The following is a 14114-nucleotide window of genomic DNA, read 5'->3' on the forward strand; positions in this document are numbered from 1 at the left end:
TAAGACTTTAGTAAACTCACTTCAAGCGCCGAAACAATTTGTACAACACGTAAGTTAAGGTTTGTTTTCAAAAGACATTTGAGGACTTTCAAAAAGCCAACATCAACGTTTCAGCTTTAGCGCCAAATTATCTCTTTACACATTGCTCTAGAAAAAAATGTGGGCATCACTATGCAGAAAGCAGAGTTTGTTGTGAACATTTTGATATGAAACACATGGGGATCAGTTATATGCAAATACCGTAAAAAGGTGAATTTAAGAAGATACGTAAAAATCGAGAAAATGCCCTTAGACCTCAGAGGGTTAATCTAAGTGCCATTCAAGCACAGATGGTGACAGGGTAAAAATACCAAAAGAACTGAGCAGAAGTGAGTCAGTGATGGGAAGATGTTTTTCCTTGTAACTCGGCTGGTTTCTGAAACTTAGCAGAGACTCAAAATAAATGCCACCACATCTAAAAAGGTAAACACGCTTTTAATACATCCCGTGGTCAAGTTATCATGTAATGATTTCCTCTGTGTCATTTCCTATGTATAAAAATGATCACTCTTAGAAACCGTTGTTTATACCGTAAATACGGCAATTACTTCTGTTTCTCTGCATTTATTTCTCTCACTTTTCTATTGTATATGAAACTTTTGAACACCAATACTTAAAACTGTACTGGTGATTTTGTATTTCTACATTTTACCTTTGGTATGTCCTTTGGGTGTGGTTTTTCACATAAGCCATTACAGGTTTCCACCACACCCCCACGTGTTGTTCAATGTGATTTGTATTTATGTGTGAAACAAATAAACATAATAGGTCTACATACGTCCCTCACCAACATTCATCTGTTGTGAGGGATGGAAGGACGTCGTCAAAATGTGTCTCACCGAAATCCCGGAGTGCTAGGTGAAGACGGCTCTGAAGATGGCGACCCTGTGTGACATCTGGCTGTGGCCTCTGACTCCTAGTCACAATCATTGAGACATTATTAAACTATTTCTGGAACACTTCTCAGCACATCATTCCATACTGATGACAGTTAAACACAACATGGCCATATAGCTAGAGGGAAACAGAAGACCTCAGGTATTTTGTGTTGTCTCTTACTCAAAGTTTGATTCATTACATGTGTCCTGTTTTCCAAAAACAGAACAATAAATGGTTGAACCGAGCTGTAGGATACAAGTAAACTGGCAGGGGAAAACAAATGGCCTGCATCCTGCTTGGAAGACCAAAACTGCACATGTAAGGTCTGTCTGTCAGACTTCCTCTTCTTTCCATGTGTCATTCAGTGATAAATTCCCAAAAGATATTGTTCTCCATTCATAAGATCAAAACCAAAGTGTAAATGCCAGCAGTGTCTGCTGGTCAGATGTGGATGCTTAACATCTTCTTTGGGGTTGGTTTCTGAAATGTGCACAACAGCCATCAAGTGTGTGTGAGACCAGAGGCTTTTAGTTATCTGCAAGTGTTCTTAGCTTGGGGATCTTCACCTCATCTTTCTCTCCAAGCTTTTGCAAACATTGTCTTCCACTATACTGTACAAGTATTCTGAGTATTTAGGCACAAACAACAAAACTATTATTTGGGACTGAAATAAACACTGACTCACTTCTTATCCCCCACAGTGTTGCTGAGAAACCTCATGAACATGTTGTACTTGTTAGGACTCTAACTGCTGAGACTGTATTGATGCTGTTGCTGTGTTACCTCTAAGCTGCTCTCCAGGCCCCTGTTTGGGTCACATGGAATTCTGTAAAAAAAAGAGTTTCCGTGTATTTTCCTCCTACATATCTTCCCACCAGGGCCCATTCAGCATGATGTTTAACAGAGGCTGCAAGGGTCACACTGGTGCCATAAAAGCCTCCAAAGTCAGAGACACATGCGTATCAACTTACACGCACACACTAACGTGTCCGTAGAGGCCAATATTCAGAGAACACACAAAAGACAACATCCATAAATATAAAGACGAAAAATGAACATACACTGCCTTCCTGGCTAATTTCAGAAACATATCTTTGACACAGTAGCCTTGCCATTACGTCATGCTTACAGAAGCTTTATGTGGTGTTGTCACATAGATAGGTAGAGAAAATGAAGGTCCGTCACCTGCGCGCTGGAAGCCTCCTGGCTCCACCACTTCTGGAAGTCTTTCTGGATCTTGACCTTTGCCCTCTCCGACAACAGCTGCAGGTGCTCAATCTCTGTCGCCAGCGCTTTCAGACGGTCAATGGTGCTCTTGTAACTGACATGGGGATATTAGCAGCACCAAATTCATCTTTTGTCCACGTTACACACAGCATCTGCTGTGTCTAATCAATCTTTGCAGTGTCTTGGGAGAAACTATTAAAAAAAAAAACATTTGGTATGTAATACATATAAATGCACTTTTACTACACTCACGCCTTTTTTTCTTGCTCAATGTGTTTGCACAGGTTTTCTTCCACCAGGTCGACCTCCTCAACCTCTGAGTGAATCCCCATTACACCTATGGTAGAATTGGACAGGCACAATGCATGGCAAATGTTTTAAAGACGGATACAAAATGTGGACATAAAAATCACAAATACATTCATAATGTTCTCTTTCTTTTTTTTTGTTTTAAGTCCAGAAGCTAGTGAGCGTGTGTTGTGTACATGCAGGTGCATTTTCTTTCAAAGACAATGTTTTCAAGTCTTGGCCCTGGATAATAGAAGCTAGGCCGCTGTGAAGTGTTCTCTGATGCGGGACTCAAAACAACAAGAAAGGCCTTTGGGCGCCTGAACTGAGGGGAGATGTTTGTGTGCTTTACAACCAGATTTCCTCATCAAAGCTTTTGTGTCACTGATCAAAACAGTCAGAAAAGACTAAATGAAGGAGTCTTAGAGTTGTGACGCCCAGTCTTTGGTCACTCAGCTTTCAGTCAGCGAGGACTACTGCAAAGGCTTTGAAGTGGGCACTGCTGCACATGTACAGAACAAGAGCTCCCACAATGGATTCACAATGTTTCCCTGCCCCACTCTGAAAGGAGTTCAATATCAAAAAGATGAACAGAGTTTCCATTCGACAGCTTTATATATCTTTTCAGTTGATACTTGAGGAGCCAACTGCCTGAATTTGACGTCAGAGTGTAAACCTGGATTCTCAGTTATTCTAAAGCCCAGTCCAGAAGAAAGATTCCCGACGAGACAAGTTGAAACTTGCAACTACTTGCAACGCACCCGTCTGCAGCGTTCTAAAACCTGCGTATCATCGCCAATGGAACGACTCTTTGTACTTCCGTTCTAACTTCAGACTTTCAGGCTTTTTGTAGCTGGATATATCATTTGTTGTGCCTGAATATGAATGTGGATAACATTAGTGATACTAAGTAATGCTTGCTACAGTTGCATTTCTAGTGATGAATCGGCGTAAGCGTTTTATTTCTCTCATTCACGGCTCCCTCTCTTCAGTCACCATCAGCTGGCTTGAACCGAGCTGAGATGGGTCGGTTCAGACGGCTGCAACTTTTCGCGAATTTTTGGTCTGAAATGGGCTTAAGTGTGGACTTAGGCAAGAGTGTGATATGTGCATTTAATTGCATTAAGCATACATGCATTGTTTAGTTGTTGGTGTGGACAGATGAAGTTGGATTTTATAATATCCTACTGTAAAGACATGGTTAACGTTTACTGTAAAGACATGGTTAACGTTTTGCTGTGGGAATATGCCAGTTGTCAGTTTGATCTTACCATGAGCTGCCCTCTGCCTCCTCTGCAACTCCAACTGCTTCTTCAACTCTTCTGAGAAAGAGAGAGCGGAGAATAAAAAAACTTAAAAAAAAAAAAACATTTCCCCCCCCATTTCTACATTCAAAAGACAAATTATATATTTTCTTTTACATTAGTACATGTTTACACTCAGCACTAAAATTACTTGAACCAATGTTCAATCAATCCTTTCTATGCACTGTAATGATTTAAATCCTAGAAAGACATTTAAAGTTGACATTTTTAAACACAATTTGCAATTAAGAATGAGTGCTTAATAGTGATTCATATGTGAATTAGTCTATATCCACGACGTTTCACTTCCACAATTGCTAGAGTGAGAGAGAGAGACAGAAATTCCACCGTATGTCACTCTTTTTGGCCAGATGTCTGTCACCTTTCGCTTTTTTTGTGTTGGCATTCTAAACTCCGGTTGATTCTTGAGGACTATGGTTAACTGCTCCTCAGATCTCTGCAGGTTAAATCCAGACAGCTAGCTAGACTATCTGTTGAATCTGACTAAAACAACCTTTGAACATGCACATGTTCCACCAAAACAAGTTCCTTCCCGAGGCTATTTTGCAGCGGCACCATGGCCCGTCCAGTGCTTAGCGCCACCCATGACAATTGTGATTGGTTTGAAGAAATGCCGATAAACCAGAGCAAGTTTTTCTCCCATCCCAGGATTGCTGTGTGGACTAGCCAGACCCTCCTCCGCAGCGCTGTGGAGGAAGGTCTGGCAAAGACTAATGTATATGTGAATGGTAAATTGGTTTAAATGTGATTGGTAAATTGACTTCAAAGTGCTGAAAGTGTGTGTCAACTGATTCTCTATGAGTCCAGAATAGACAATTGTCTTCTACAATGGAACTGACTGGCTGGTTTAACGTCATGACTTGATAAAGTGACCAAAGCGACCAAGTGACCATTCAGTTTGTTCCTGTTCTTCAACATTTCATGTATACCACATATGTACTGTACAAGCAGAGCTATCATTACTGCAGGCAGTTAGTAAAACCTTTAAAGTAAATGTCAAAACGGCAGGACAATATCTACTACTTGTTTAAATCCTTGTCACGCAAAACAGATGTTTATATGTCTTACCCAATAAAGTGCAACCAGCCTGACTGATACTGGATTTTTTAGGCTGATAGTGATATTGATTTTTATGAATTTACAAAATCTGATAACCATCTATTAGCCAATTATTATTATTTTGAACATAAACACATAATATAAACAATCTTCATCCCTTAGGGCACTTTCAAACCTATGGTTCAGTTTGCTTTCACACTGCACTTTGTCAAACGCACCCAACACTGTAAACACATGTCACGCGATCGAGACGGTCGCTTGTTTATTGGACGGAATATCCGAAACTCGCCGACACTTCTGCCCCCAGACATAATGGAGCAACACCAAATTTATAACGTCTTGGGTTTTCTGGTTCTGCTTTAGTGTTTCTAATATTTTAGAAGAAGGTGAAAAAAAACAGCAGCTGACAGACAGCAAGTGAAGGAGAGATGATGATGTCACACAGACGACCAGCGATGTGTGCTCAGAACAGCTTATGGATCTGAAAGTTATCATCCCTTGAATCATACATAAGTCTGTTAATTGTGTGCAAGGTTAAAATTGCAGGCTAGTAAATGTTCTGTTTTTGGTTCACTTCCTGTATTTGGGTTGGATTGTGTTCTCACCCGAAGTAAACCGAACTCTAGTTCAGTTGAAAGCGAACCGAGACCCCCGTTTGTTAAGCGGACCAGAGTTTGTTTGTTTGTTTGTTTGATCTGCACCAGAGTTTGGATGAGCTTTCACACCAGCCCAAACCAACCGGACTATCCGACCAAACGCTCCAGGGTTCGTTTTAAACGGACGAAATGAGGTAGGTGTGAAAGCAACCTTAGATTTGTTTAGAATTGTGATCAAAATACAAGATACTGAGTGCACCTTGATTCCGGTTCAAACATTTTAAGTCTCCAAGCCCAAGCTGAGATGATCATGATCATCAGGGATATTGTTTCAAACTTTGGAAAGCTCCCTCCACAGCCACAGAAGACATCAAACAACTGTATTCACATTCTGACTTCATGTGTTAAGTTGGCGGAGCGCCCCTTTAATGCAGCAGCTTGTTGGCATAGCTGTGATTTTAGTCCACAAAGGGATGTTACAGTAAACACTTTGAGTTGTCTTTACACAAACAAAGTGTTAGTTCTTTGAGTCCAAATCATTCATAATTCATAGCTCTTTCATTGATAAACTTGTCATTGAGTTGTATGAAGAAGATAATCTTAAGACGGGACATACTGTGTGTAATACACTTCAAAAGGAACTGTGTGAAGCAACAGGAGGGAGGCTTTTTGGGTCACTGCTATGCCTCTCTTGTGGCTGTAATACTGTGTTAACATATGGGTAAGTCATTTGTGTCTGTTCTTCTGTTTTCGCTGTCTCTCTTCCCCTAATTGACGTAGTTAATTGCCCTATTAAACATATTGAATTTGCGAGGGAATGCTTTAGTGGCAAAGGGCAACTGTAAAGTAAATGGTCCGAAGCACATTGCAGAGCGCATATTTGCGGTCATTTCTGTTTACACTAAATCAGAGATAATCACAGATACATTTACTACAAGACAAGAACAGGATGTCATTTCACATTGATAGCATGTGTCAGATAGTGAGTTAAGTGAATGAGCAGGATAACTGAGGCAGACTAAAAGATAAAAGAGACACTGAAGGGCCGTTCTGTGTGTGAGTTTCCATTACAATCCCTCCGGTCTTATATACATGTAGACAGTGCTGTGCTGTAGCTCTTTCTGTAATACGATCCTGTCGCCAATCTAAAAGCCGAGATCCAAACTCCAAAAAACGAGAAATCCAGATGAAGTATCGTTTTGCAAAAAGGGAAAAAAAGGGGTGTGGGGCTCTCACTTTGTCAAAGGGAAGATAAAGACACTGAAAGCATTTTAAACTAACACCTGTCCTGCTATGGTGACTTTAAGTAAAGCGGAGTCTCTTATAGAGATCTTGGGATTAATAAAATATAACAATATTTTCATTATTACAGACTTCAGGTTGAGCTTTACAGCAGCTCTCAGCATTTCACTGATAAATGTTTTTAAACGGTTTGGAATCTGCCCATGCAACACACAGACCAGCTCATCTTTCAAAACTCTTTACAAACACCCTTTTTTAAATGGAGACCACTATTGTGTTCAGCAGACAGTGGAGATGTGAATGGATGATGTGAAACGTTACAGATGACACACATATTGTGCCCATGATGACACTGTTTTTCCTAATGCTATGGAGCATGAACCGGGGTTTGGGAAGCCCTGACAAAGCCATGTGTTTTCCGTGTGCTGTTAGAGTAGCTGAGAACGTAAATGAGCTGAGACGCCCTGTGGCTTTGCATTGTGGTCAGGTGGGCAGCCTAAGTCTTCTAACAGACACAACTTCCTCGAACATGACCCATAACTAACGGATGTTTAGTCTCCTTTTTCTACAATAACATAAAAGAATTAATAAATATTAATGCTATGTGAAGAAGTGAAGGGAGCACATAACAGAACATGAAGAGTACTCTACCCGTGTGGCTTACATCAGTCATGGCATGTACTAAAGCTTTTTCAAAACCCAAAGGCCAAGCAGATATACAAAATGACTACCTATATTTGTCAGGGTCATGGTACAATTGGATGTGATTGATGCCTGAGTGATGTATTGCCAATCCAATACAATGCAGATATGTAATATTCTGCTGAAGCAATCTTAAATATGGTGTGAGAATAAGCTCTGTTGCTGTTAGCCATGCTATTAAAACTATACATATCTCAGTGGTGACTGAGGAGTCAAACGTCACAGACAATTTGGTCAGAACATTCTGTTGAAGCTTCTGAACTTCAATGACAAGAAAAATTCCATACAAGATTAATTTGCATACGTGTCAAGTAATAGTGGTGTGCGGTGTGCTTACTGCAATACCAGACTGCGGGCTCAACACCACAAACTCTTCCAAACCATGCAGGGTTTCCCCCCACATCGTCAGGAGACGTGCTGTCGTCTTAAAAAGGACCGGTGTCAAGCTACAAGCCTCAATAAATATTTGGTGATTTTTGTGGCCTGGAGGTTACATGTGATATGCCGCACAATACCACAAGCTAGCTCACGATCCAAGGATCATACAATGCTATCCAGCTTCTCAATATCTGGGTGTCTATATGAAGAATGAACCATTGAATCAGTTCACAAAGTAATATGAAAAACTTGAAAATGCTTAAGTGCACAAATAATATTTAACTAATAAACCACCACAAGAGTTGCATAAACAAAAGGAAACCTAAAAGGTTGTTGATACCTAACCGGAAACATTACATAAACCACTCAAATGAGCAGCTGATAACATTAGCATTGCAAGTAGTCATGTACAATTTAGGGCATTTTCACACCTAAAAGTCCGGACCAAAGTTCATGTTTTTGTTACATTGTATACATTTGATCCAGTAAGTCTTGGTTTCACACTGCAGTTATGCAAGCGCACTAAAGATCTATAAGTGACAAAACTACGTCCTGCCGTCATCACATACGTGAGCTGCGTCTCCAGATAGTCATAACTGATTGGTTTGTAGACGGGCTTCCCCGTCCTCTCGTCTCCTCTCTCTGTGTGTGAGTTTTTTCAATTGACTGCTGCTCTCCCCTACTGCCGCGGCTCTTTTTGTTTTGTTGTGATGTTGAGAAGCAAGACACAGGAACTTTCTTTCTGGAGCATTTATTCAGAGACAAACGGAAACCTACACTGTACATTTACGAGGCCAACCACTTAACAAGTAAACTGCTGATTTATATTCTGCTCTGATAGCCGACAGCCGTCTGCACACTCTCTCTCACGTAGGCTACAAACTAAGCACTGAGCTGTTCGTTAAAGGAGCTTCTCTGGTCTTATAACACCAAGATAGGCTGCCAGAGCTTCCTGTAATTGATCCGAAAGTCCGAACCATCCAAAAAGTGTTTTCATACTGCAAACGAACAGAACCATGGTTCAGTTTGGTCCGGACCGAGACCACCTCTTTTGATCGGACCAAAATTTGGTCTTTTGATCCGGACCGTGGTCCGAGGCACCTTTCTCCCCTGCTATTTTGGTTCAGACCAAAATGAAAAGTCCGAAAGTCCGGACCAAATGAGGTAGGTGTGAAAACGCCCTTATAGGCTGTTGTTTACAAAGACCACATGCAATGCAGAAATCAAGTTTCATTCTTCCTCCTATATTCCTTCCCAAGTGTTTTGGAACAATCTTCTTGGCAATGATATACGCTTTAGGCTCCAGTAGACCTTCCTTGAAATCTATCTCAAAGTCCTTGCGTCACTTCAGCAAAGGTGAGCAAAGGATAAAAGTGGGATACCAAAGCAGATACCAGATGCTTCATCGTGGACTGTACTGCATGAATCCCCCCACATCTGGCAGATAAATCAAGAGACACTGCTCATTTCCAGCTGCCCTACACCTTTCATGAGGTAAAAGATGTGCATCGCTGATCCCTCTGAATAAATATATATCCTTGCACTTTTTGGACCTAAGGACTTGGAACGTATATGCTCCTCCAGTGGGATTGGAATCCAGAGCCATATACTGTGGCCAAGAACAATACTGTAAACCAGGGCAATGTTTAGACACTGATATCTCTACGGAATACCGCTTCTCCCTTTCTCCCCTGCTACTGACCCTCATGCTGGGTACATCCATCAGAAAAAGCAGCACAAAGCTTTTGTCTACATTATGCTAAATGTTTCCATGTTCTACACTAACCATGAGACACAGGTAGTGTAAAATTTCCAAGATGGGCTTCCAAGATTGCAAGGAAACACACTAAGCTAAACATTATGGTACTACTTTCCATTGCGAAGGGGCAACCACCTTCCACTAAAAACACTGTCTCTCATCTAGGAAGAATGCAGCCCCATGCACCTAACAGTGTAATAATATCTGACAGCATCAAGATCGTTTTTTAGGGTATCTTTCCAAATTTGAAGAAGTTGAAGAATGTTGAATCTTTTTTAAAAACTACATTAATTCATGAAATCCAGTTTCTCCATACTACACCCACACAGTGATGTCTGCAGAAAAAAATTGAAGAGTTAATATTCTATATGATGGCATTGCAGATTTCTGTGTGATGTATGACATGTCTGATAGACGACTGTGTCAACACCTCATGGACTGAATGCTGAAAAAAAAATTAAATTCCAAGGGTGATGAAGTGTATGCTGGCATGTTTGAGGGTAACAGCCGAATGCTACCAAACCACCAAGCGTGATCTGAGGCAGCAATGATGCCAGGCACTGGTGTGAGGCAAACCTATCCATTTCAATGGCATGTGAAATGAGCCACAAACACACAGTCCAGGGAAATTCATAAATGTAGCTTGCAATAGTAAATGCAAACCAGATTGAGCCCTAATAACAAATTTTAACTGCTTTGAGTTTACTGGAAAATTCAACCAAAGTGCAATGAAATCATTTAAACTTATTGCCACCAGTGACAGGACTCTAGGTAGCCCCGTGTAACTCATTATGATAAATTACTGAATAAAGTTACTTGTCCTGTGACTTAAAGTCAATGTGGACTCATAACCAACTATATGATATGTGTATGAGGCAATATCTTTTATCTTTTCTTGTAAATGGAAACATAGGAACGAATTACATTTAAGGCTGATTTATAGTTGTACATAGGCTCTATGCAGAGCATATACCGTGGCCTACGCAAGTGGCCTACGCCGTTGGGAGCATTTATACTTGTGCGCTGGTGTGTCTGCATCAGACTGAGCAGATCATGTTGGACTTAAAGCTACTAAATGTTAAACAACAGTTACTTTTACTGAAATCGCTGCAAGGCAGAAAAGAGAGAAGACATCGGAGGAGATGGTGTGAATGACAATTGAACCGATTGAGGCAGAAGGAGAGGCCACTGAGAGACATGGAAGAGTAAATGCGATGCTACCAAGCGGACCCATTACAGGTCTGCGTCGCTGTGATGTGTAGTTATTTTTCTGGGGAGATGCATGTCAGGCTACGGCGTAGGGTACACATCTTCGGCATAGAAGAATGTATAAACCGGCCTTTACTATCGTTACTGTTATTTTTTTGAGTATTTTTAATAATCAGTTACTTTACTTTTTCTTAGTATTTTTTTTTTAATTTCAAGTCAAGTCATTTACTATTGTATTACAATAATTGAATTCATACAGCCCAATACCTCAAATCCCAAATTTGCCTTAAGGGTCTTTAAGTTCAAGTATTGTACCTCCCTATAATTCAAGCTCCATATATTACAGAGGAAGAATAAAAGTCACAAAAGCGGCAGCAGAGAAGAAGCTGCTGGTGTGGTTGCGGCCACAGGAGGGCAGCGCTCCACAGAGCTCCATGTCTGGAGAGGTGACACGCTACACTCAGCTGTTCCGCACTGGAAAATATACATGTTCTATATGTTAACATTCACTGGTGGTGCGTAAGGAGATGCGGTCGCTCCTGGGACAGGCCTAGCAGTTTGTGAAGAGCACAAAAAAAATGCAAAACAATGCAATGAGATTAAGGATGATGTCATAATGGATTATGGTTAAAGTTACTGTTATTGTACTTTGGGATAGGCAAGCAAAAGTCACATCAAGCTGGGAGCGTACCTATGTTCCCACAGCCCTATGTTCCCACATTTCTAAGATTTTCTTCAAAATTAGGCCCTATGTTCCCACAGTTCCCACATTTCTAAGACTTTTTTTTTCCAAAATTAGGCCCTATGTTCCCACATTTCCTTTTTCATAAATTTGTATCAGATTTTATCCCCCTTTCTCTCAATTTGGTTGCCAATTACACCCAACCTATGATCCAGTAGCAATGGACTACAGATAGAATGTAACCCTAACCCTAACATAGTGCCTAATTTTAAGAAAAATCTTAGAAATGTGGGAACATAGGGCTGTGGGACCATTGGGCTATCTTAAATGCTCATGGTGGATCCTTTAGCTCCAGCATTCTAAAGTCTTTTTTTTTTATTTATTTTTTTTTTTACAACAGATAAACTCAGAGTTAAACTTCATAATCACTTAGCATTGACTGAAGCTAGGGTTCATGCCAGGCCTCATTTTGGCATAGTAAAGTTATCTGTCAAGTACATTGCTGAGAAGAACACAGGGGTGTGCTTACAGAGTCGTCATAAAACAGCCTGAGCCAGGCTAGTAAAAAAAACAGGTTGGAAGACTAGGTAGGTGGAAACCAGAACGCCTCTGGGTCCTGGAAAAGTTCAGGAATGCGCTGAGCGACATTTCTCCACTCCAGGGAAACAGAACCCCAACAGTGATCTGTTCATTAAGATTTTTTCCAGGCAGGTAGGCTGCCGTCTTTTGGGACCCAAAGAACTTTTTACAGAAATTATCAGCGTTCTTTAGGGCTTGCCCCATAGCCTCTGTTTGCCATTAGGATAATGGTGATGATGAGAGTGACGTGTAGAATTGAATGTTTTCACAGCCCGTAAATGTAATGTGATTTCCGGAGGGAGACTTACATCTGTTGAGACAACTTACTTATTCTGTTTTTAGCCTCATTCTGTTTCTCCCAGATTCCTCTGGCCTCAGCTGACCTGTTCAAAAGAATGCAGGTGTTAATAGGCAATGGTAGCAAAAAATAAGACATTTGATGAATTGAATGTGTTAAAATAACAATACCGGTAAGTATGCCCAAATACAAGAAGATCTTTTTCATTTTGCTGGCACTAAAGAATTCAAAAGTATTAGTAGTAATGTATTGCATACAATACAGTATGTATTACATACCATATCTCTGTTGGTTTGTCACTCAAAACATATCTCAAACATAAACAGACGCTTGTTACATGTGCCTCTGGTGTGTGTATGTCTTGTTTTCTCCCAATGTCTCTCTCTCTCTGTCCCTCGTTCTAGATAAAGGTTTTCTGATTCCAGACAAAAACAACTTTTTTTAAAACCTGGCAGCCTCTGGAGGTGCTGATAGTCCTAATGGAAATGCAACATAGCCAACTATAAGTTCTTCTCAATGGCAAAGAAACAGCATGTTCATGCTTTGACAGAGAACTAGCAAGTTTTGCTTTAATTTGCATTGTGCTTTTACGCCAGCTACACACTGGCTGCGTGGCGTGAGCGTGGCGTTTCTGTTGCGTGTCAGTTGCGTGGATTTTTCTGTCTTTACACACCAGAAACGTGTCTGACGCGGCGCTGCTGCTGCTAGCCTTGTCTGTACACATGTATGTTTCCCATTGATTTACTGCACTCAAGCAGTAGTACTTCATGTTAAACATAAATATATACTGATTTGATTACAGCAAAGACGTCGGCAGTATTGACAGCAAAATAGGCTACAGAATATTTTGTTCTGTATTAACAGGTGCAATATTTGAAAATCGATAATTATTTATTTTTTTAAATTACATTTATATCTGCATTTATGTCACAACCTAGAGACTTTCAAACATCAAAATGTCATTTATTAATATGTATTTGTGTCAAAATGACATATAAACATATTTTCCTATTCTATTTTGCCTGGAAACGCTTCCAACACGCGTGTCGCGTGAAAAATAGGCGTTGGTCCTATTTCTAGCATTTATGCGTTTTCGGCGCGGCTCTTGCCGCGCCTGAGACGTGCATGTCACGCAAGCAGTGTGCAAGCTCTAACCTGTTACCATGGGAGCCGAATAAAAACAGACACGCCACGCAGCTGACAGGCTCACGCCACGCAGCCAGTTTGTAGCTGGCCTTACTCAGGCATCGGGATGGGAAAAATCTACACTACAAAAACGCATTTGATAACAGGTAGTTTTTCTGAGGTACAACATTATTGCTGGGCAACAAATAAGGAAGTAATGTTATTGCATCTACAGTTTATGCATGTGAAGCATTTATGTCTGTGTGTGTTCTCTAAGGGGTTTAAAACGACCCGTCACATGTTACGTCTGTGATTTATGAGAAAATAGCATTGAATGAGAGCTATAAATACATACCACATGATACTGCTCACATTGCTCATATTGCAGAATAAGAACTGTGGGCAACATAATGATATGAATTTCTCAAAACTGTATATCAACTTGTCCTACCGGAAACTAGTCTATATCCACGATGTTCCACTTCCGAGATTGATCCGTTGCCGCCGGAATTTCCGCCAGATTTTCTGCCGGATTTCACTCTTTACGGCCGGATGTCCGTTACCTTCTGCTTTCTTTGTGTTGAAATTTTAAACTCCGGTTGATTTCTGAGGATTATGGTTAACTGCTCCTCAGATCGCTGCAGGGTAAATCCAGACAGCTAGCTAGACTATCTGTCCAATCTGAGTTTTCTGTTGCACGACTAAAACAACTTTTGAACGTACACAT

At 40.7% G+C, this 14114-nt stretch overlaps 1 protein-coding gene across 4 annotated transcripts in view; it reads right to left on the minus strand.

The window, feature by feature from the left end:
- The window catches only part of kif6 (kinesin family member 6), a 67774-nt gene that overhangs the window by 5075 nt on the left and 48585 nt on the right, over window positions 1-14114 (minus strand). For 2 of the 4 annotated variants that reach the window (XM_031321409.2, XM_031321408.2), the window contains exons 15-19: window positions 12292-12347; window positions 3705-3755; window positions 2398-2482; window positions 2104-2239; window positions 879-955 (exon numbers count right to left, since the gene is read on the minus strand). In XM_031321409.2, the coding sequence (XP_031177269.1) occupies window positions 879-955; window positions 2104-2239; window positions 2398-2482; window positions 3705-3755; window positions 12292-12347 (405 nt within the window). Of the gene's footprint in view, window positions 1-877; window positions 956-1035; window positions 1125-1603; window positions 1745-2103; window positions 2240-2397; window positions 2483-3704; window positions 3756-12291; window positions 12348-14114 lie in introns of those variants that run through there. The other 2 variants (XR_004108809.2, XM_031321411.2) reach the window with 2 other exon arrangements.

The sequence above is a fragment of the Sander lucioperca genome, chromosome 18, assembly GCF_008315115.2.
Source record: "Sander lucioperca isolate FBNREF2018 chromosome 18, SLUC_FBN_1.2, whole genome shotgun sequence".
Lineage (NCBI taxonomy): Eukaryota > Metazoa > Chordata > Actinopteri > Perciformes > Percidae > Sander > Sander lucioperca.